The following is a 24,202-nucleotide window of genomic DNA, read 5'->3' on the forward strand; positions in this document are numbered from 1 at the left end:
GCCTTCCACAAGGACAGCCAGTTATGTCAGTTTGTATCAAAGCGCGGCAGGATTAGCATCTTATAGCTATTTGAAGAACAAATGGAGACGTGAGTGATGACAGGAAGGAGCTGCTGGTGTCACACAGGGAACTCTCTGTGGACCCCGACACTGTACGAGGCACAGCACAGATTGTTGCAGCTCTCACAGTGTGGTCGTATGTGTGTGAGTGTGTGTGTTTTGTCAGTGTGCTAGCAGGCTGACACCTCTATAGTGTAAATAACAGCAGTGTGAAACCAGCGTTGATAAGGGTCTCTCACCGGAGCCCCGAGACTTTGACTCTCCTCATCTCCCCCTACCTCCGCTATGTCTCTCTCTCTCTCTCCCCCAGCAGCCAGTAATCACCCTAGAGGGAAGTGTGTCATGCACGTTCTCCCGGGAAGGCATCAGTACAGTCACTGTGCAGGTGTCTGTAGGGAATTCCATTCTGCAGGACAGAAAAACCATCGCCGTCCATGGTGAGCCATCTCTGTGACTCTGTAGCTCTGTAAACACACAGAAAACATGTCTCACAATAGTCTACTGTATAATGATTATTTAAGGATATTTCCTTATATTACAACTTGGGTCTTATTTTCGCTGCTTTGGCTGTGATCCTCATAGCTAATAATAATATTGTACTTCCCACGAGTTGCCACTTTACAATAAGTTGTCTTTTTATCATAACAGGATTTTTTTAAAAAAAACCAACATTCTGTTCAAAAATGTTACATATGAGGAATTATTATACATTAAACTGTTTAGCATTACATTAGAATTAATGCTCCACCTTGAATAAACCGTTGCCTGGGGCCCACACTTCGATAATTGGCCCCTGAACAATCCACCCCAGAGAGTTACAAAGCAGCCAAAGTGACTGGCTAGTAATAATCTTTCTGTTTTTACAGTAAACTAAAATATGATCCAAAAGCATTTTAAGGGACAGATGCAGTATAGTGAGGCTGTGTGTAACAAAATCTTGATTCATATTTGATCAGCACTGCCTAAATTTAAAGAGTAATCAGTTAGGTGCGTGTTCCGATGCTGTTTTCTTCGTCCCAGTGATTCATCCCAGTTACACTTTAGTAAATGTCTGTGATGTTGTTTAAGTGAACTGCATACAGTAAGCAAAGCTATTAAATTCAAAACAGGCATATTAGTTCACTTGTGTTGACGTAACTACCGTGGTTATAAAGTAGAGCATGGATTTAATTAGCAGAGGTAGTTTTCTGATAACATTATTATGTGTTATAAGATAGTGTGGCAAATTCACATTTTTTCAATTCCAATGTTTGCGGTCCAATTGTAATACTGGTACCAATGTTCAGCACAGATAATCTGGTAATGTGAGGGGTTTACAGATCCATTGTTATGGTGCGTTCAGACAAAATACGAAGAAAATATTCACGTTGCCATTTCACCGTCTAGAGCCATGTCTAGATGACTACAGATTCTGGAGCTGATAATCAGATGTGCTGCAGGTGTGAGAGAGGAGGCAGCTTCAGCCATCACCTCTGAAAACACTAAAGTACAAAAAACACAAAAACAGCCACACAAAAAGTCCCAATCATGACAATGAACTCAAAGAGATTTCTCTCTGATCTGACTGCAATAAATTGATCGAAAGGACGTCGAATTAATGACATCATAATGCCGCCTTGTAAAAAGCCTGAATTCATGCTTCAGATGACATGCAAACAACTTTTAAAATGCGTGTTTCCTGAATGGAGTTTGGATCAATCAAAGCTATGCTGTGCTGAGACATATTTTCAAAACTTACCAGATAGTCTGACTTTTTGTCGCCTGAGTCCAATATTTTCAACTCGCGTGATTGTCGATTGGTGTGAAAAATTTAGCGTCTTATCACTGACTTTGTATGTAATCCAGTCGCATGAATAATTTGCGTCACATTTGGTCTGAACATGGCATTAAGCCTCCTGAAATGCTCACAGATTCATCTCACAGACTGACACACAGAGCAGTGTTCGCTGTTTATTCAAAATGTGTTAGTACTGAATTTGTTGCATGTCCAGATTGCACGAAATATGACACTGCACTTCCTCAGCAACCTCTTAAGTGTAAAGTAGATGGGATGATATTGCTATCTTGTTAGTGGAGCAGAACGTGCATAAAGTCGCATCCTATGGACTGTCACAGAAAATTCGACCCGAAGCCACATTCCAGCAGCATTAACCTACCTAAACTAATCGTCCAAAGGCTTGTATAGGCAACCAAGAGATGGGGAAGGTCGATCCACTCACATTTGGCCAATAATGCGTGTTAATTGTCACAAATTGTTACATCGACTCCATTTAATGAATCAGGTAGTTGCCAGATCTGCCAGCTGTTGTGGAACTGCTTCCTAACCAATAAATGAAAAACCAAACCCAAAAGCCAAATTCGTGTTTGAGCTAAGGTTATGGTAGCTTTGTGCCTTGTCATTATCACAGCGTTGGTGTATGTTTCTCTTATTTAGAAAAGTTTGTTATATGGTTAAGATTTTTTATGAATACCTCATGATTATGTATTATTAGTCGATGATTGTTATAAATCATCAGGGAAGCTGTAAAAGGAAATGGCATCTTCTAATTGCTGAGATCTGGGAACACAATGACAGCTGTAAATACAGTTAGTCAGATAATCAGACAGGTTTTCAACTATCCACCAGGTTTCCCAAATTGCTTTAAAAGAGAAGGTAAATAGTAAAATTAAACCCCCAGACTTAAAAACACCCATCACAAATTACAGATGGATTTATTCATCTATAATAGCTTACTGTACACTATACACACAGAATCCTGTCCAATAAAGTATTACAATTATCCACAACTATTAGAGCTCTGCATAGTGACGCACCTTCCTCCATTAGAGATTTAGAGCAAATCGATGTCACCAACAGGTCTCTAAGGTGCTCTGATCAGGGTTTGTTGATTGTTCCTCACTCCAGGCTTGAAGATAAAGCATCTGTGCTTTTGAAGTTGTTCCTCCTAAACTTTGAAACTCACTTCTTTTGGGCTTAAGATCTGCGGTTCCTCCAGACATCTTTAAAAAGCAGCTGAATAACCATCTGTCCCATCTTTATTTATTTTGTTTTTTTATTGCTATTATTTAGAGATGCGCTGAATCGATAGAGGCATCAATTTAATTTATTAAGCAGGCTGGTTTTAAACAGACGTGACTGTTCCAAAATTAAATACAGTTTCTTTGTCAATGTTATTATAAACCTCAGTGTTACTACTGTTAGTAGCATTCATCCAGTCAGTCATGATGGCACGCTGTGCCACAGCAACCCTGTTACATAATAATGCCTTTTGTATCACCATATCACATATTGGACATCAAGCATATGTATCCTCTTTATTTACTATTACCAACATTTCAGATGAGCTCACTTTTGGTTTTACTGTCTGGTAAAGTGGTTTAAATGATTCAGTTGTACTGTTGGTTTGTTTACAACCTGTCTGAATGACTGACCTCCTGTGTTTTTTGTAACATAGCTGTGTTCCCATTGCACTGCCATTACTTTGATGAGATTTAAAATGAACTACAGTGTTTAACTATGAAAATAAGACACAGATTGAAGTAAACTAGGGTTGTCAAAATAACTCAAGTAATCACGCTCTATGACGCCCCTTGACCTTACATCACTGAACACGTTCCACAACAGCTTTGTAAACATGATGGAGGCAGATGACTAAACGCTGCTGAGCATTCTGAATTGAAAAGTCCCACTGCAGCCAGCCAGTGTTTCTAACTGTCAAACGGTTAACATTCTTTCTCAAACAGAGACTGGGCTGTGGTTAATAGTCGGACGTTATACCATCACTACCAGACGCTGTTGTTTCAGCATGATTAACATCCTTAGCATGGATAGCAATGGCATGGATATTAGCTGTTACTCAAACATGAGGTCTTGTGTATTAAGGACTTACAGAATTTATTCATGGTACTGTACATCTTTTGCCATTAGACAACATCTGTGCTAAAAGTTCCGTCTGCTGACCTCAGCCACCGACCGTCGATCTCCACTCACTCAACACAAACTGCTCTGTTTTTAAAGGAGCCATGCCACTCTTATAAACACCAGAAGCCAAGCTTGGTGGATGACAAAAGCCCAGGATTCTACTGTAGTCCAATTCATTTTAGCGACAGTTTAGGCTTAAAAATGCTTGATGGAAGTGTTGACAGGAGCACCATTTTGTGCAATTTTTGCAGCAAGGAATTTTCTAGATTATTAGATTGGATTATTTTTTAATCGCTTGACAGCCCCAAAATAAACATAAATAAACTACATTAAATGACAAATCAAAAGTAAAAAAAATCTCACATGCATTTATTTTCCTCCCTGCAGAATATTTCCGATCTCATCTGCTTGCCTTTTCATCCAACCTGGACGACCACAACCCCGATGTTGCCGAATGGAGGCTGGATGTGAGCCGAGTCATCAGGAGCTCTCTGATCCAGGTGAAGCTCTCTCTCTCAGGTCCTTTCATAGAAACCGATGGTTTACTCTGGTAAATACTGTGCTCGCCTGACTGGACCTCTGACGGTCTGTAAGTGCATCGTGACCTCCCCGAGGCTTTGAGACATGAATCTGACTCTTATGATGATAAATGACAAGGCAAGAGGGAGGAGAGGGGTAAAAATGCAGTTCAAGAGCACGCTGATTGCAGTGGCCTGCACACACACACTGCAAGTGCAGGGCCGTGCAGTAACAAGGTTATGGATGGAACATACAGAAGAATAAATGTCAGCATGTGCGTAATGTGTGTGCTGCACTGACCTGGAGGGATGCCGGAACTCGAGTGCTTTGCGCCCTGTCAGTGTAAGACATGATTCAAACCCACACACGACATTGTCAGGTGCAGGTTTTGGCTCATTAACTTCCTGATTTTTTACAACACCCTCAGAACGTCAATACTTCTATGATTCTCAGGAAAAAGCAATCTGGGTCTTGCATCATATTTTCACACTTTTTGATCCTGCAAAATCAAAATTGATGCCAAAAATATACCCGGCTCTTCAGTCTTCAGTGAACATGTCTGTTTTGTTATCTGTTACTGACATCATTTCTTCATGACAACCCCAGCCTGGAAGGCAGTAAAGGAAAAGAAAACGAAAAAAACTTTCAGATGGAAATATGACACGATAGCTTAAAAAATTCACATTCGCAAGAGCTGGAACGACAACAGAGGCTCCTGCAGGAATAAAGACATTCAGTAAATTACTGAAGTAGAACAGAGCCATATATGCATCAACATTCATCTACATGGTGCTCCTAATAAAGCATCTGAATAGAGAAGGTATGGTTTAAATTTTGTGTTAGTGCATGGATATTAATAATAATAATCATCCTTCATTTCCCTAATAGACACCTTACACATTTGACATAGTTTTTCATCATTGCTATAAAGAGCGCTGTCCCTTAACACTTTATCTCCAACTGATAATCTGTTTTAGGATCTCTTATAGAAAAAAAACTCTTTAAGGCATTGAGCAGTGCCTTTAGTCTTCCTTTCAGGCTGCATACAGCCTCAACAACCTATTCCAATAAAATAGGGCAGTGTGTATGGTACCAGAGGGGTGAAGCTCTTTCTTTGGTTTTAATCAGGGGCAACCTAAATGAGAATACCAACATTTTGAGAGTTACTGCATGGTGGCCACCAAATATTGTTTGATAATATGGTTTTTAAAGTTAGATTTTTTTGAAAAACGTAAACGTACCTGAAAATACACATCAACATGAATCCAAGATATTATTTTGGCTAGTTATGCCATGTTCCTGACAACTCAGCGCTCTGAAACTTCTGAGCTCCTACGAGAAAAAGTACAATGAAATGCCACTTAAAGTCGGAATTCCTACTTTATTCGACTTCAACTTCTACTCTACTCCAACTTCACGAGGGAACAGTTGTCTGTTGTCACACAACAATGGCAGCACCCATGGGGAGGGAGTAGGATGTATGTGTTGACAACAGTATTAGCATTTGGCGAGTGAATGGAATATTTAGTTATATGTTTTTAAATATAAAAGTGCGTAAAACAAAATCTATAATGTCGTCTGTTATCTTGTGTCGTTTTCCCTCTAGTTATTTAGACATGCATGGAGACTGAACTGCTGAGGGTTCACTCATACTCACACATGCCAAACAGACATCATTTTGGTGGACAAGTTTTTTGGTAACATGGTGTTGAGGTACTGGAACACTTGGAGGTTGACAGTTGGAAACTTCAGCTAGGAAATCTCAACCTCTGACTTTGACTGGAACATAGCATTAGCTGTAATATTAATCCCAGGTGTACGGACATTCTTGTCACCTTCTTGTGTGACTTAGTCATTACAGCCACATTACTGGTGATTATCAATCAAAAATCCCATTGTGTTTATATTTTGTCAAAGTACCAATAGTCATCCCTACAGTATTGCCGCAATATTAAAATATCACAAGACTATTTTAAGGCCATGTCACCCAGTCCAATTTTTTACAAACCCTCTTTTTTCAGGTATATATATTGACTCAAGGTCTAATCAAAATTTGGCAAAGTGTTTAAATAGGGAACTATCTGTTTCAATAATTAGTACAGATACTTACAATATTATGGTTTATAAAACATTTCATTGTTAGTTAATAGCGAAGTAACTATGAACTAATTAAATACACATTTTCCATTTATTATACATACGTATGTGGTTATTATAAAACGATATAGACAGTTTTCAATACTCAGTGCTACAAGCAAATTTTGTGCAGGTTTGATAGAGGATACACCTTCACAGAAGGGCATTTTTTTTAAAAACCTTTCTCCTTCTTTCCCTCTCGTTCCCCACCAGGCCACGGGTGTGAGAGAGGATCAGCTTCTGGTCACCGTCCTCCCAGGTTTACCCACTGCAGCAGAGTTTTTCCTCCTCCCTGACAAGCAGTTAACTGAGGGGAAACCAGACAAGAGCTCTGTTCACTTAGATCAGGTACGACTGTCTGGGTCTGCAACAGAATCATGCCTTTTTATAGCTCTTGACAGTGTTTGCGTAGGTGGATAGATTTCACCTTGTTATCCTGACTCTAATTTCTACCATAACCCCATGGTAATGTTTGAAACATTCTTTCCTTTTGTCTGTTTATGTGAGTCATGGTTCATCGTCTCTCTATCAGCAGCTTTGCCAGTAATTGCTCGCTGAAAATTCTTTTCCAAATTTAAGTTCCTCCTTCCTCCAGCAGATGCCAGTATAGATCCACTGAAGCATGTCCAGGTCTTTCCATGAGTCTAATTCTAGAACACGCCCGAGGAATCTCTGCAATAGACTCATCAATAAGCCTGACAAGTATTAACAAGTTATCAGGGGGAATGACTCTCAAACCCCCTCAAGTCACATCCTGTGGGGGGTGGGGGATTCTCAAAAGAGTCTGAAAAGCCAGACAAAGAAATTGTCATGGTTGATCAGTTCACTAAATCACCGGTGTATCAAGATGGACCGAATTAGCTTTGAGCCTCATGTAATAGATAATGACTGATAATAATGTTGGATCCGTGGGAAGAATTCCACCAGCATCAGTCGAGGAGGAAACTGGGAAGGAAATCAATTTTTCCTCTTCCATCCCCACTCACACCTTGATCGCCTGGAAAAGATCCTCTCCCCTACAAGTCAGCGATAAATCTTCATTCAAGGTTGGCATCTTAAAAGTGTAGAGCGTGCTCTGCCTATTAGAATGTATAATAGATTTACTGACCCTGGTATACAGTGGGAAAAAAAGAAATTAGTCACAGCATAGTCTAAATTTAAACTGCTAGGAAATATAAAGGAGGGATGAAGCACTACAGAAATTACTCATCATTCATATCACAATTAATTTGGCAAATGAGTCAGATAAGATAAATGAAGCGTCTGCAGAGAGAAAAATGGGATCTGCACAGAGAGAATTGAGGATTTTGTTTAGCTTTGCGTCCTCCGTTTGCAGCTCCATATATGCTTGTTTCATGAGTGGGGATTAAATAGAATTAAATAAAAATGTTTTCATGGTATTGGAATATCATTTTAGATCGCGTAGAAGGATTAGAGCCTCCACGATTGAATTGCGTGAACGAAGAATCCATGTGGACAAACAGATTGAGAGCGAATGAGATTGGAATGTGGCTTTCTATAGTTTACCTTCGGGTAAGGGTAATCTGCCTGATTTATATCAAAGTTAGATGTTCTCAGCGCAGAAGGTAACGTGGCAGTTTGGAAAGCAGAGATCAAGTGAGGCTGCAGCCTATGCATTATGCATCACAGTGGAACGGTCCCATAGACAAAGACTCTTACATAAACAGGAACACTCAGATGGGGTTGTTGTGAGGCAGTGAGGTTTCTTTGGGTCGTGGGGCCTCACAAATAATGTTCAGTGTTGAAAGTGAATTAGAGTTGTGTCAATTCAATTCTGTGGTCTTTTCTCAGCTCTGATTTGCTTGTAATGTCCTTTCCCTTCTTCTGTCTGACACTAATGTTATTTTAAGATGTTTCATAAGTTAAAGTTAGACTGGTCTGTATTAGCCACAAAAAGATTTTTCTTTTTAAATGTTTTGTCTTTTTTAAACTGAAGAACTCAATAATGGTGTCAACATGTCTTTTACATAGTGTTTTCATTATTAAAAGGAAAAACAAGGTCCTTAGGGAAACATCAGAAATGCTCCTTTTTGTCTCTGCCAGATGGAGGGGCGGGTCAGTGTCAGTGTTTGACTGACAGCAGCTGGCACGCTGCCAGAAACACAACACCAAACGAATGCTAATGCTGCTCCATCTGTTGGATGCGTAAATAGGCAGCTGTTTGTCATATCAACTTTATAAGATGAAAATATAAACGTCAGCGTTGTGGTTATGGTCTGTTCTGCTGTCCCCAAGTGGCCAAAAAAAAAAAATCTGCTTTAATCTGACCGCTGGTTCCCAACCTTTAAATGCCCGTCTAAAAGAAAAAAATCAATTCACAAAAAAACAAAAGACCATCTTGCAATGGGATCACACCAGCCGTGATGCCAAATCAGTGTGTATGGTGCAATGGAACACATGACATAAGGAACAGTGGGTTTTGTGAAACAGGTGAGCCGTGCCAGATATATTCATTATACATAACCATCCTCACAAGATCAACTTCTAACCTGTGTGTGTTTTGCTGAAATATCCCATTGTTTGATACAAGGAATCTCCATTAAACATGGTGCAGTTCACCTGTTTGACCAGACTCACTTCTCTCATGTTGTGTTCCATTCACTTGCCCAATGTAGTGGTACATATATCTGTTTTACAAACTGCACATGTAATAATCTCCTGTGTCGAGGCTATAGTAACATTACACGCATCCAACCTTAATGATGAGTGCTTTTTCATCCTTATTTCACCTGTTAGCATAGTGTTAACAGTGTTTAATGTCACTCACTTTAATTTTGGCAACAAGCGTAAATAAGAACCAATTCCAAAAAACATGAGAGAGAGGCACATCTCAAATTTCAGGGAGGACAAATTACTCATATTTCACTTGATTATTTTGCTAACATCACAAAAGGTAAAATGCTAACGCATTTTGGCGCATTTAAAATATACAGGTTCAACTTAGTAATATTTACAAGGGCAGAGTTAATAGACCCATCCCTGCTTCCTAGCCTCCTCTGTTACCTTGATTTAAGCTAACATTTTCTTTTTTTCATGGTGGGCCTCTGTTTTTATTGTCCACCCTCTTTACCTTGGCAATCGTTCACAGACTGACTAGGCAGACATTTAAACCATTAAACCTTCAGAAGTGTTGTCAAGGGCAAGTGATGTTTGGATTCCAATTATTTTTCTGTCCGACATAAAAAATTGAATGAATCTGTGGAAAGTTTGATCAGGACAACAGACAAATTTGCTCTTTAATGTCAGAACAGTGTTAATAAATGATGTGTGGACCTGAGATGGATGAGGCTGAGGTCTGATGATCTTGGCAACGACCTTTCTTGATGTATACACATTTTGTTTTTACAAAAATAAATCTGTTATTAAAATCACGTCTCCCTCTGTTTGCCGACAGCTCTCTGAGGTTTTGCTTGGCGCTTTAAATCAAAATCTCGTCCAGTTCACGCTGCGGCCAGGGGTCCAAGTCACCGTGTACGCAGCACACCTATCAGCAGGTAAACCAACACAGCTGCCTGTATATGTTTAGAGCTGCCCAGGAGGGCCTTTGTACTTCTGTAGTAAGTGGGACAGAACACAAAGCATGTAGACACCTACATACAGGACACTCAGGTATATTTTTATTATTTTTGCTGCCCCTCTCATCTAATAACCCCACCCCTGTGTCTGATTGGCTCCCACCATGTAGCTACACAGAGACATTCAGAGAGTGAGCATCGTTACAAGTTTGTGTGCCTCTTCCTATTGGGGATGCTGCTACTGTCCTAAAAGGTCTTATAAGATAAAGAGTAAGAGAAGTCCATACTACTGTATATTGAAATGATTCATCTAATTAACATAGGTGTTTATTATCCTGTTAAGTGCTCAGTGCATGATTCAGCTGGTTGGAAATACAGCTTGTGTGAGTTGTTCGCTGCTTACACTCTGTGGCTCTTGTCTCCTTGTCTCTGCAGCGCCCCTAGTGGACACAAGCGAAAACCACAGTGGCTCTGCCATGCTAATGCTGCTATCGGTAGTGGTTGTGGGTTTAGCTGTGTTTGTCATCTACAAATTCAAGAGGTAAAGTGTTCATGAAATGTCATGTCTATATAGTCATCTCACCGTGCATGATAGGGAGGTGCTGAAAGGTGTCACGGAGTCCTGACAGCTCCGTAAACAAAGCCGCCTGTGAGGCTACAGAGAAGGTTGATAGCTGCCTGTCAGATGTCTTCACAGGCACTTGCAGTGCTCCTCGGTGGAGAATTGGCTTTTCCCTCACACATCTGTGGGGATCCTGTGGAATTTCTTTTGTCAGGTCATTCTTTGCAAAAGAAATGTCAGTCAGCCATCAGCCGCTATCAATATTAAGCCCTTTGAACGAAGGCATTTGACCTTTCTGAAATGTTAAATTATGTCTCCTCGCCAAGGTGCAGTTTTGAGGGAAAAGGGCACAAACGATTGTGAAGATGTGCAGACAAGCAGAGACAGAATAAAACTTCACTTTTACAGACCGTATTACGTTTAGATTCTTAAATTAGCATTTAGTCAAAAGTTACAAAGAAGTCTAGTAAACAAGTGAAGTTGTCTGGCTGCAGATGGTTTTACATAATGTACTCCCAATTCCCTGGTTTTGTCTTTAGGCTCTTGTCTTTATCCGTTTGCCTCACTGTAAATCTTTCCTCAAGGAAGATCCCAGGCCTCAACGTCTATGCGCAGATGCAGAACGAAAAAGAACAAGAAATGATGAGTCCAGCTAATCCAACAGAGGCCCCGTCCAGCTCACAGCGGGACTTGGTGCATTCTTTGGAGATTCTGGACACAGAGTTTAACTCACGGCCCATCGGTGAATATCGACTCTTATTAACTCTTACCTTTGGCTTGCATTTTCATTTGCTTTTCCTCATTGCCTATTTCATTCCATTGTGCATCGTTTCATGAGACTCACCCTGTGCTTTTTGTTTGTTCCTCAGAGGTGAAATGGTCCGGTCGAGGGGTAAACGAGAGCTAAACAAAAACATGTATGATTAAAAAAAAAATAGTCCAGCTGCTTCTCAGTAGTGCAATAACACACTGTTCTCCTCCTACTGTCACCCTTTTAACCACCTGTGAATCCAGATGGGTAACAAATGACAGAAAATCTTTCTATGGTGTTGTTCCATTCCAAGCTTACAGCTTCAATTCCAATGAAGGAAAACCTGCATTTTGCGACTCAGCCGTTGACTGTATATCCAAAAGTGAAGCCAAAACATCCTGATCAAACTCTGGTGGCTGGCTGCAGTAACGGTCATAGCCCCGCCGCCTCCAAACTAAGTTTGTTATTTAATTTGTTATGTGATGCTGTAAAAAAGGATGAAACGTCATGCCAGCAGAGCCCTGCTCGCGATTGAGACGGCGGGTGTATGGACAGGAACTGTGAATGATGTCACCAGCACAAGATGGAAGCAATCCAGTCCAGGATATTTTGGCTTCATTTTTGTACAGAGGACGTGGAGAAATTTTTACAAATATCGATTGTCTTCACTCATTCAATCATATTTTTGCTGTAAATTGTCATCCATCTGTAGATTCTGCTATGACTTTTGACTGTGATGGCCTAACATAATGTCTGTTGTTAACCAAAGTATTGTGCAATTCTTCTTTCAGGAGTAGAGAATTTCTGCTCAATTTCTATGGCTCTACCAATGTGAAATGTCAGTGATTAACGTCTGTACCTGTTGTTTTTTAATAATAATAATACATTGGACTTATATAGCGCTTTTCTGAACACTCAAAGACGCTTAACAAAGAACAACAACAAAACAAAGAAAAACTAAACAAAGAAAACAAAGATACAAAGATGAAATAGTCCATGAGAAGGGGAACAAAGCAGAGAAGGAGGATGGGAACAGAGTTTGTTAGTGGTTGTAGGCAGCATTGAAGAGGTGTATTTTTAGGGATTCCTTGAAGGCGGAGAGCGAGGGGGAGTGAGCTCCAGAGGGTGGAAGTGGCAATGGAGGCTTGCACACCTGAGAGTGTGGGTGGGAGTGTGCCGGTGGAGGAGCTCAGACAGGTAGGGGGGAGCCAGGTTGTGGAGGGTTTTGGAGGTGATGATAAGGAGTTTGAAGTTGATACGCTTGGGGATGGGGAGCCAGTGGAGGTTATGAAGGACAGGGATGATGTGGTCATGGCCCAGCTGGCACCGGACTTCAGTTATACGTCAGAAAGACGTTGGACTCTAACGTTGGACAGACGTTAGATTATACTTGGAAATGAAAATCTGATATCCATCAAAACCCAACGTTTGGTTGACCTCAACCTCCAACGTTGGACGGACACTGGATTGCCCAGAAATGAAAATTGGGTTGACGTCAAAACCCAGCGTTGGGTTCCTGTGTACCTGTGTCTACTGCAGAGTCAATTGACCCGGGTGTAATTGCAGAGTTTACACATTCCCATTGCACACAAAAGCCAGATCTTAGCGGGTTTAAGAGGGATTTTTGACCAGTGAAAAAGGGGTATGACCAACTTCAGCAGCACCAGGGAGGGGTACCTCAGGTGAGGTAAAAGGGGCAAAAAGCTTGGGCACATCGATGCACGCTGCCATGCCAACACACGCTGGGTGACAGCTCAGGTCCTCAGTGATGAACTAAGTCTATTGTTTGGCATTATTCCAGGCGAGTCATTTTCATAGTTAATAGTGATGCACGGGTTGACCCGTAACCTGTGTGATCCGGGAACGCACCTGTGGGTCAGGCGGGTTTGGGTCTGCTTTACCAGAAAATATCAAAGGTGCAGGAACGGGTCCATGGCTGACAAAGCAGTGTTCAGAGTTGGCCTTAGTTATTAATAACGTACAGCAAAAACCTACCAAAACATAATGTGTGCAATATTTCACTTTCCACTTTCTTTTCCCTCTTTCCATCACTCTCTCTGTCTCTCAGTCATACATAGACACAGACACACACACCACAGATTTATTGTTTCACTTTTCTGCTAAGTAAGTGGTTTCCATACTTTTTATTACGAGTGTCAAGAGGACGTCCTTGCCTTGTGGAGGGATCACCATTGTGCATACCCTCTCTTCTCCATGCTGGCCCCAGCAATGATAATGAGTTTGTTAAAGCTTCTTGTCAAATAGTGAAATATTAAATTATAATAAAATAATATAATCCAGTGAGTGTTCCTTCAGTTCCGCTGGTCGTGTACTGGAAGCACATCGTAACAGATTGAATCCTGGGACTGTGGGCTCTGTTGGTTTTTTTTGCAAAGTGCAGCCAAACAATAGGCTAAACACTGAGTAGTCTGACTACTATTTTGTAACAGTTCACCGTCACAAGGTGACGAATGTTTTGCTTTATTCCGACCTCTTTTGCTGCTTTATTCAACAATGAATACAAAAGTTTGGAATAAATACTTTATTCTTTTTAATTTTTAATTTTTAATTTACTTTATTTAGCTTAGATCCTCCGTCTTCTGAGAGCGGGTGACAAAGAGGAAAAGAGCAAAGAGAGACAGCTCTGTTTTGATCTCCTGCTCCCAGCAGCAGAATCTGCACCACGGACAGCTGCTGCTCTCAGCCTGGTCCTCTGTCTCTATCATCAGTCCAGTGCAATCATGTTTTTTGCGTGTCTGGCTGGGTATGGGTTGTTGATTAGCGTATATTTTAAGGGGTTGGGCCGGGCGGGTTGGCTCTCATAACAGACTGGGTGGGTACGTGTATTAAAATATTATAACCCGCACATCACTAATAGTTAACCTTTCCTGCTTCAGCTCATAAACACAGCTATTTCAACCAGTACAACCACATTGGCAGATGCAAGACGTAAGTCCCTTGAAGACTCCGTGGCTGTGTGCACAGAGTCAGATATTCAGTTGGAAAAAATGAAAAAGCTCTGACCGTTTCTGGTCAAACACTCTGAATAAGGAGTAGCTCAGGCAGCACATCAGCGTACCGGTACACACACAGCAAGGTCACGTAGCCTCCTACGTCTTTACTGTATCACCGTCTGTCACCATGTTTATCACACAGTATATGCGCAAGCACATTAGACAACTGTAAATGACACTTACATTGATAAAAAAAAAATTGTGCAATGTTGTGTTGCATCAAATTGAATTTCAGTATTTAATCAATCAATCAATCAATAATCAATGTTGAATTATTAAAATTGTATTCATCCACCACATGATTAGGCATTCTTTCTGGGAAAAAAAGTGATTAAATCGTAAAATAGAGCATTCAGAAAAATTAAAAGACGGAAAACACGTAATTTGACAAAAAATTAAATGGTATCTGGAAAAATGTGGAACTGATTTCATAGGGCCCTGTATGACACATCGTCATATTCAAGTGTTTCCGCTGGTTGTGGGCCGCTGTTTATGTTACGTTACTACTGCGTCCTCTTGTATTCCTCACAGCACAGTTGTTCCACACTGTGAAAAGCTAAGCAGCTACAAGTGTGTACATTTAATTTTACTGCTTCTACACTGTAGTACAGTCAGCCTGATCACACTTACCAGAAATCCCCACTATCTCTGACATCTATGGCCACGATACACAAACAAGGACGAGTCATACAGCTCCGGGAAAAACTGGAGACTGCAACAATGACTTTCTCCTCTATTATCATTGTGGAACAAATATTTTCTAGGAACTTCAGTCCATAGGGATACGTTTAGAGGGGGTAGAAAATCAAATCCCGATCTGCAGTTGGTTGCTGCTAATTTGTTTAAAGTTCAGCTCAGCTCAAGTTCAACTTCTCGCTCTGGTTGCTGGCAATGCGCCACTCCTGGCTGCCATGGTGGCAGGCGCCTCACGGCACCAGGACCCATTGACAATGAATGACTGCCAGCTGCTTTTATAGCTCATGAAGCTGGTGTGAGTGCGCGGCCAGGGTGATAAAATCACCACACATGGCTGTTGATGCCAGGAAATGTGGTGCAAACATTCATTTTGGTTATTCTTTAACGTTTCGTCTTGTGACATTACTAAACTTTTAATAATTATATATACACTTTTATCCTTGTGCATTTTTTTCCCCACTGTACCAACCTCATACCCAACTGTATGACCCAACTCCTTAACCGGGGCATGAACCAAACCGTGACTTCTGTGTACCGTTGCACCCTTAAGTTACTCCGTCAGTTGAAGAAGGCTGCCAGTTGGCCCGGTGGCAACCATTGAGTCCCCTATTTAATATCAGTTCTACTCCATTTTTAGTGCCTCAAATGTTGAAGCCTGTGCAGGAATTTCTGCATCTGCCTCACGCATTTCCACAAGCATTTCCATCACTTTTCTCTGAAATTGTAATACAGTGAAACAAATAATTACCATAATTAGAATATCATATATCAAGGCACAACCAACCACTAAAATGGGGAACAGAGCAGCCAGAGCTCAAACTAATAATGCAATTTTTTTTGAAAATTTCAGAAGATTAACTGTAATGTAATTACTAGGAATAGGTATCGTTAAGATTTTATCAATACAACTACTACTCTTATCTCCTCAGAAAGATACTCCTTGTCGGTTTGGTTCTTTATCGATACGCTTAGTTTTTTTTTATTACCAAAGAATTGCTTTTTTTTTAAATGTATTATTTCAAAAATGAATAAATTCAGGATAAGAATTTATTTATATTTTAAATATAACTAAATATTGTTTTATAGAGCAGTTTACAACAGCAAAGTCACAATATAAACTCAATAATATGCCACTGACAACAAATCTAAAATGTCAGTAAAATAGATCAGCTGGTTTGTCTCAGCCAGCAGAGAAGTTTACAAGAACATGCCAAATTTTAAGATATGTGTCAAACCAAGCTAAACAGTCAGACTACATACAGACGGCTTTTGTTTTAGCTTGTTCGTAACAATTAGCTGTTAGACTAACCAGTGCACCTCGGTTGTGTAAAAAATACTGGCGGTAGATGAGAAACTGCCGGCAAAACAGATGAAAATACAGCTTTCTACACTATATCGGTTTTGATAAAGTATTGGGATGCAAATTTTAAGTAACTCCTTTAATCGATAGTTGGCTGCCTTAATAACTGATTAGCGATTAATCATTAATAATATATGAAATATGCTGGATCTTTTTTCCATTAGCAAACTGTTTTAACCACTGACATGATCTGTGTTTGATGTAAAATCAGAGTAAAAGATAAAGTAAACATGAAGTTACTTGAGTGATGAACAAAATAATGACTTCAATTTTAATTACGGCGCTTCTGTCTGTAACTGTTCAACAACTGGCAACAAAATCCAGCCAATGCTGAGGCGACTAAATAGCTAAAATGTAATTAATTAATCAATTAATCATTAACATCCCTAATGAAGTACTCTTACTGGCTTTTTAATCAAAGTTTTATTGCACTTAATGTACAGTAACGAGCCTAGCTGTTGTCAACTCGAGTTAAATGTTATCTTTTACTTCACCTGGTGAACTGTGTCCACCTCTCTGCTCTGCTGTCCACTGTGTGTGTGTGTGTGTGAGAGAGAGAGAGAAAAAGAGAGGCAGAGACAGCTGGCCCCCGCTCCCATGAGAGAGATCTCTCTTCTGGATTGAAGAACATCACAGACGAATGTCTTAATTTTACTGCAAACTAGAAACGGAGTTGTTTAGATAAAAGGTCCAAGATAACGATATTCTCTTAAATCCTCCACTACAGAGAGCAGAACCAGTATTGTCAGAGCCTATAAATACTACAGTCTTTAATTCAGCCCTGGGGCCTGATTAATACGGGGTTTTGTTACATCTCCCTAGTGATCACTGAAAATAAAAAAGGAATCTCTTCCATTAACACTGTGAATGACATGCGCCCTTATGTGGGCCTGTCACGTGACTCTCACCCATTCTGATAATACTTAAAAATACATCAGTTTGACCTTGTTTTACTTTTACAATCCCTTGCTTTTTTTCATTTCTTTTTAAAAAAAAATAATATATACTTACTTGCTTCTGGCATTGGGTATGGGGTGCGTTTTCCCTGTGTTGACAGAGTTTGTTGTCTGGAGCTGGTGCCTTGCATAGATTGCTGACCAACAGGCGATCTTGATTTTCTACTTTGTTCTGTTTGGTGGGACAGGCCTCCATGAGAAGGTGGTCTGGTCTGCTTTTCTGGAGCGGGCTCTTGAATGTGTAGAGGCTCACAAGAATTATAAGTAATTGTAATGCTTACGACAAATGCTTAAGCTAGCAAGACAACTTAGGAAGAAGTTTAGCTGAGCTGTTTATGTCAGAAATTAGCCCAGAGTTTGAAATTGTGAAATAATATGTGTACTGAGCTGAGGAACTAAGATTCATATTTTGTCCAGCCACACAGGACAGGGTGACATCACCTATATGCAGCAAACCAAACCATTTCAAACTGTAACTTGCAAATTTCCAGAACCCAATGAAAAACAGGTTAGTACGTATCAGACAGATAGAAAACCTTTAGATCAACACTGTACAAATATCTACTGATGAAATAAAACCACTGAATGTGATATTACAGCGAGTGAAAAGTAGGAGAAATTAACTAATTTCAAAAAAATCATGATGATGTAGGAGTAATATAACATCTTTTAATTTTTGTGTGCAATCAAGATCAACATGTTCACATACTTAAAGTTTAAGGATATTAGAATAAAAATAACAAAAATCAAAATAACCCAAAAAAGTGTTTTTCAGCTCTGAAGCTATATTCACCAAGATCTGTGGTATTCTTTTTTTACGCAGGACCAAATAACATCTTGATGTGACAGAACTACATTAATATTTCCAATCCAAATTTAGCTGAAAGAAAGTGAAAACTAGTGGAGAAATGAATTTTTGAAAATGACAGAACCTTCGTTCTGGTAAAAAATGACTTCCTGTTATTAATGTGATTATTGCAACCATTCAGCAACAACTATTTAAATGAATACATGTTGTAAATGAAGGGTCTCTTGGATGTTCAGGACCAATTTCAACCCAATCCATTGAAAATTAATCGACAGATCTGGGGAAGGCTACAAAAAAATTCTGCAGCATTGAAGGTCCCCAAGTGCACGGTGGCCTCCATAATTCTTAAATGGAAGAAGTTTGTAACAACCAGGATTCTTCCTAGAGCAATCGGGGGAAGGGCCTTGGTAAGAGAGGTCACCAAGAACCCGACAGACACTCTGGCTGAGCTCCAGAAATCCTGTGTGGAGATGGGAGAAACTTTCAGAAGGACAACCATCACTGCAACACTCCGCCAATCTGGGCTTTATGGCAGCGTGGCCAGACGGAAGCCTCTCCTCAGTGAAAGTTTGCAAAAAATCACCAAAAGGACAGTCAGACTGTGAGAAACAAGATTCTCTGGTCTAATGAAACCAAGATTGAACTGTTTGGCCTCAATTCGACTGGTCAGGGTTGAGGGAAGGAGATATGTAATGTTAATGTTAATGAAAACCTGGTCCAGAGCGCTCAGGACCTCAGACTCGGCTGAAGGTTCACCTTCCAACAGGACAATGACTCTAAGCACACAGATCGACGGTCGACGTTAGCACTCTTTCGGGAGAAGTTTGATTTTGCTTTCTTAACATCACGACTTAAAACCAACAAAATATATCAACATCTAACGATGTTATAATTTCACGTTGTGTGGACATTAACATTATGACATTTAGCAGACGTTGAGTTCTGGTTCCCAAACCTCACAACTAAATGTCTGTATTCTACGTCAATATGACTTTGGCATGTGACGTTTGATTTTGGTTTCTTGGTAAATGGACTTGCATTTCTATAGTCTACAGACTGCTCAAAGCGCTTAACAACACTTGTCACATTCACCCATTCACACACACAGTCATACTCTGATGGCAGAAGCTGTGCAAGGTGCTAACTGCCAACTGCTGATCAGGAGAAATTTGGGGTTCAGCATCTTGCTCAAGGATACTTTGACATGCAGCCGGGGGACCTTCCGATTACTGGATGACCCGCTCTAACTCCAGAGCTACAGCCGTCCCTTCTTAACACCACGACTTAAAACCAACAAAATATCAACATCTAATGATGTTAGATTTTCACGTTGTGTGGATGTTAACATTATGACTTAGCAGACGTTGGGTTTTGGTTCCCATACCTCACGACTTAATGTCGGTATTCTACATCACGATGATGTTGTCATGAAGAGGATGAAGAAGATGTTGGAATTTGGTTTCTTAACACTACGACTTAAAACCAACAAAATATCACAGTCAATGATGTTAGAATTTCACGTTGTGCGGACGTTAACATTATGACGTTTAGCAGACGTTGGGTTTTGGTTCACAGTTGAATTTGAGGAAGTTGGTTTGAAGCCAGGATTTTAATTCAAAGATGCAGTCAGTGAGGATGGAGTGAGTGGCAGGAGTGATGGCCGTTGTGGCAATGTGGAGCTGAATGTCATTGGCAAAGCAGTGAAATGTCTAATATTAAATGTATTACAATCATATAACGCATTTCTAATAAGGGTTTGTAATATTATTACAGTTTCTACGTCCACTTACCCATTAACACCTGACATTAGGTGTTTTTTGATGTTTTCTTAAGAATTTATCCAAACCATACCATTTCTGCTAGTGCACTACCAGAAAGCACACGCCCCCAAAGAACAATAGTGTTCCAGCATCAGACTGTACATTTTCAAAATGGTTGCCATTACTTTAAGTTTATAAGAGAAAATGTCTGCTGGCCCATCCCCATGTCCAAGGCTATTTATTTATTTAAAAAGCTCAAGGCTATTTAATTGTTCTTTATCATCATCATCATCGCTCTATTGTAATGTAAGCAATCGACTTTAATACGCTGAGGTTACCACAGCATGTGAATGCATGAATAGACCAGATCTGTGCTCCAGAGGAGAGCCTTCATCAGGCTATGGGATATTGCAATAAACTTGAGCTTTGGGGCATTGATTACCCACTATGGAAAATTACAATACAGCCTTAGCCTTGCAACTGACATTACCGAGTGAGGTCATGGAGTAGATGATTCCTTGATTCTTGTACTACTGTTACACTTAGACTTATTATCTCTGTTAAAAACGTAATTATCATGTATTTGTCACATGTGGCCACAGTGGTTGCTGTTCAAAAAACTTACATACTCCCAGTTAAATAGCTGTTTTCTGTTTTCATATGTTGTCTTCCAATTTGAAATGTTCATCTTTATTATTTATTCTTAAAAACATATATATGGCTATTACAATAAATGAACCATGGTCATTTTAATTTAAGCTTTAAAGCTGCACTAATAAAAATGTTCTACAGTAACAACAGCTCAAATGATTGTGGAGGAAACCTGATGCTCGTGGTGATAAAACTGCTCAGGTCTCCATGGCTTTTTAGCCCCATTAAGCGCATTGCTTTGTTTTGGTATGTTTTGTTGTGTTTTCTGGTCTTACAAATTCTTCTCCCTTCAACTTTGTTTCCAGTTGGAGCTGGCAGCTGTTTTTTTAGTGGAAATGCTCAGATAAAATCACTGTCCGCTACCTACCAGCATCAGGAAGCAAATAAGACACAGTTAGCAGTGACCTGGTCAACACAGTGGTGCCTTTTTCCAGTGTTCTATCTTGAATCTAATCAATTAACCCAGCCCTGTTACCTGAGTTCTTCCCTAGTCTGCTTTCCCTCCACACCTGCACTAACCCTCTCCCTCATTAGCCTTTCCATCCTTCCAGTGTTTTTCCAGCCCCTTCCATTTTTAGCGTTTTTCCATTCAATTCCCTCACCTGTGTTTCTCCACCTCACTCCCCCTGCACCTCATCCCCTCGTTAGTTTTGTTTGTATTTAAGCCTGTGTTGATCCGTCTGTTCAGTTCGTGTCCTCATGTCACTCCTGTTGTCATCTTGCCTTTATCCTGTGTTCCTGTGTTTTTTCCCTGGTCCTCATGTGCTCCCCGTCTCCCCTTTGATTTACGGTTTGTTCTCTGTTTTTGTTTTACTGTTGTCTGGATTCTCTTCATTCGCCAGCTTTTTGTTACCTGCCTTTTTTTGCTTATCTTCTTTTGGATTTTGGATTATTTGGACTGTTTATCAGCTTCCATTAAAGCTTTTCTTTGTGTCTGCATTTGGGTCCTGCTTTTGCACATCTAAGTAAAGCTAAAGGGCCAGGTATTGTTTTCAGAAGTAGGTAATACTGATTATTCATCAGGGTGACCAAAACACAATGACCAAATTAATGCTAATTTTGCTCCATGTATGCTGGAGGTGTAAATAAGCAACTGCTTGCTAACATGTTTTCCATGTCAATATAGCAGGTGTTGTGTTTTCTGCTTGTTCCACAAAAAAGCAACGAATGAACCTTTTTAAAAGTGAAGTGTGTAGGATCTAGGAGAATCTTTTGGCAGAAATGGAAAATAAATTCACAATTATGTTTTAATTAATGTATAATCACCTGAAACTAAGGACCATTGTATTTTTATTACCTTAAAATGAGTCTTGTATATTTATAGAAGGAGCAGGACTTCCATACAGTCCATCATGGACAAACCAAACACTGGCTCTTGAGAGGGCCTTTTGCATATTTTGCTTTTTAACGGGAACTGTAGGGTAAGGGTGGGATGGAGGTGTTCAGTTGGTTGCAATCTGCAAATTGACCACTAGATGCCACTAAATCCTACACACTGGCCTTTTAAAGTATTGCTTACTATAATTGGACCAGTTAGATTTTCTAGATTTACTCAGCTTCTTTTACCGAATATCCTAACACTTGTCTCTCTCTCTGTCCTGTTTGCCCCACAGGATGTGTAAAACCTCATGTACATGTGAAATTCTCCACAGAACTCCCCACGTACATCGTCTAAATTCTGGACTGGATTCCCACTCCAGCTGCATCATGGATATTTTTTACCATTTGGGACACAATGGTTTTGAGCTTTATACCTGTGCATGTTGGACCCTGCTTACACATACTGTGCTCTGTTCAAACCAGAATAAACTGTGTACAGGTTTTTAGTTTTCTTTTAACATACTGTATGTCAGATAAACTCAACATTTTAAGAATTCTATTTATTTATACGAGTCAGATACATAATTTAGAGGGAGTGCTCGCATGAACTAGAGAAGGGGAAAAAAGAAATAAGCAACAATGTTTTGGTTTTGCTGACATCTCTGAGATTGTTTTGCTGTTCTATAAAGCTAACAGCAGTAGAGTATTATTTATTCATATGAATATACTTTTATGAAGTATGTTATTGAAGTGAATTACACATTAATTTTGTAAATCATGAATGTCTGTTGTAAATTTGTGTATTTTAATAACAAATGTCATACTAAACAGAAACGCTGTTATAAAATATGAATAGGGTACTTCAAAGCTTTTGGTCCATTGTCTCTTGGAAAGCTGATTTATGGCACAATACACATTTTCTACTGAAATGTTTTTTTTTTTCTGATTTTTATTTATTAACAGAAATACAGGGTTTGGTTTTCTGGATAAATTTAACCTTTGCTGTTAATCTTGTGCTTCTGCTACTATAATGATACATACCAGTTTGTAAAATGTTCTGTGCTTCAGGTTAAGACCACTCAATAGTTGAGGTGTTACACTGCACCCTCTGACCACAAGCGATCCCCAAATATCACCAGACATCACACCTTTTAGGAATTAAAGAAGAAACGGGAGGAATACCCCACAGAGAAAAGTAATCCAAAGTTGTTAAAAGTCATACCCTGGTCACAGCCAACATCCCTACTAGAGGCAGAATATAATTTGTCAAGGCTCAGATTTAAGGTGGCAGTTGGAATGAGATACAACTACTTTGTGGAGGAATCCAAAGAGCATGGCTGCATGAAAGAGAGAGACAGAGAGATGGAAGAGTGCTTTTCAGGGTTGTAAGAGTGTTCTGTTGGATAGAATAACAAGAGGTTGACTTGTTGAATACTTAATGTGGCCAGTCAAGCTCAAGGCCGGCCAAGGTTGGTGACACATTTAGGCTATTGTCCTGACCCGCTCTCGAAGTCTTCATCCCAGCTCATTAGAAGGCGCTGTAGAGGCAGGAGAACTAGAGCGCAGACGCTACCAGGCTACACGGACAGTTAGCTTGTTCAGAGGGCTGTTGAGCCCTGTGGTACATTGTGTTTGAATCTGACGGATGTAAATGCCTGATTGATGCCTTTCAAATCTTCATAGGCAACTTTACCAGATTTGTTTAGCCTCTTTTTACTTTGCAGAGATGTGGAAATGCAGAGGATGAGTGGTTTTGTCGGATTTGGATGATCTCTTCTACAAATTGCCACAGTAGATACACCTGAAACCCAGTTAGTCAAGACTGAGAAGGACAATATAGAAGAGTGACAGTTCGACATGGGCATGCACCACACACCGGCTGCTCAGTATAGCGTTGATTCTTTTGACATTCTTAACAAAGAAGGCCCACTGCACACTATGCCAAGTAAGGATGAGTTGTCATTTTAAATAGATTGCAAGTAAACTGCTTCTCATTCCATTGCAGGATATCAAGGGAAGTGGAAAACTTGATCCAAATGAGAATGGAGTGAAGAAAAGTGATGTAGTGGTGAGCTAGCAAGTTGTTTTTTTACCTGCTGTGGGAGAATTCCAAACCCTGGGATTGCTCTTTAGTCAGACTTGTGTCTTTAA

The 24,202-nt window shown here is 40.0% G+C and overlaps 1 protein-coding gene across 1 annotated transcript in view; it reads left to right on the forward strand.

Annotated features, from left to right (window-relative positions):
- Positions 1 to 22,406, forward strand: part of sorcs1 (sortilin-related VPS10 domain containing receptor 1) — a 215,398-nt gene extending 192,992 nt beyond the window's left edge. The window contains exons 21-27 of the mRNA XM_073464743.1: positions 374 to 497; positions 4,370 to 4,482; positions 6,851 to 6,985; positions 10,053 to 10,152; positions 10,609 to 10,714; positions 11,320 to 11,477; positions 22,345 to 22,406. Of these exons, the coding sequence (XP_073320844.1) occupies positions 374 to 497; positions 4,370 to 4,482; positions 6,851 to 6,985; positions 10,053 to 10,152; positions 10,609 to 10,714; positions 11,320 to 11,477; positions 22,345 to 22,406 (798 nt within the window). The remainder of the gene's footprint in view (positions 1 to 373; positions 498 to 4,369; positions 4,483 to 6,850; positions 6,986 to 10,052; positions 10,153 to 10,608; positions 10,715 to 11,319; positions 11,478 to 22,344) is intronic.
- Positions 22,407 to 24,202: the final 1,796 nt, after the last annotated feature.

This window comes from Pagrus major, chromosome 1, assembly GCF_040436345.1.
Source record: "Pagrus major chromosome 1, Pma_NU_1.0".
Classification (NCBI taxonomy): Eukaryota; Metazoa; Chordata; class Actinopteri; order Spariformes; family Sparidae; genus Pagrus; species Pagrus major.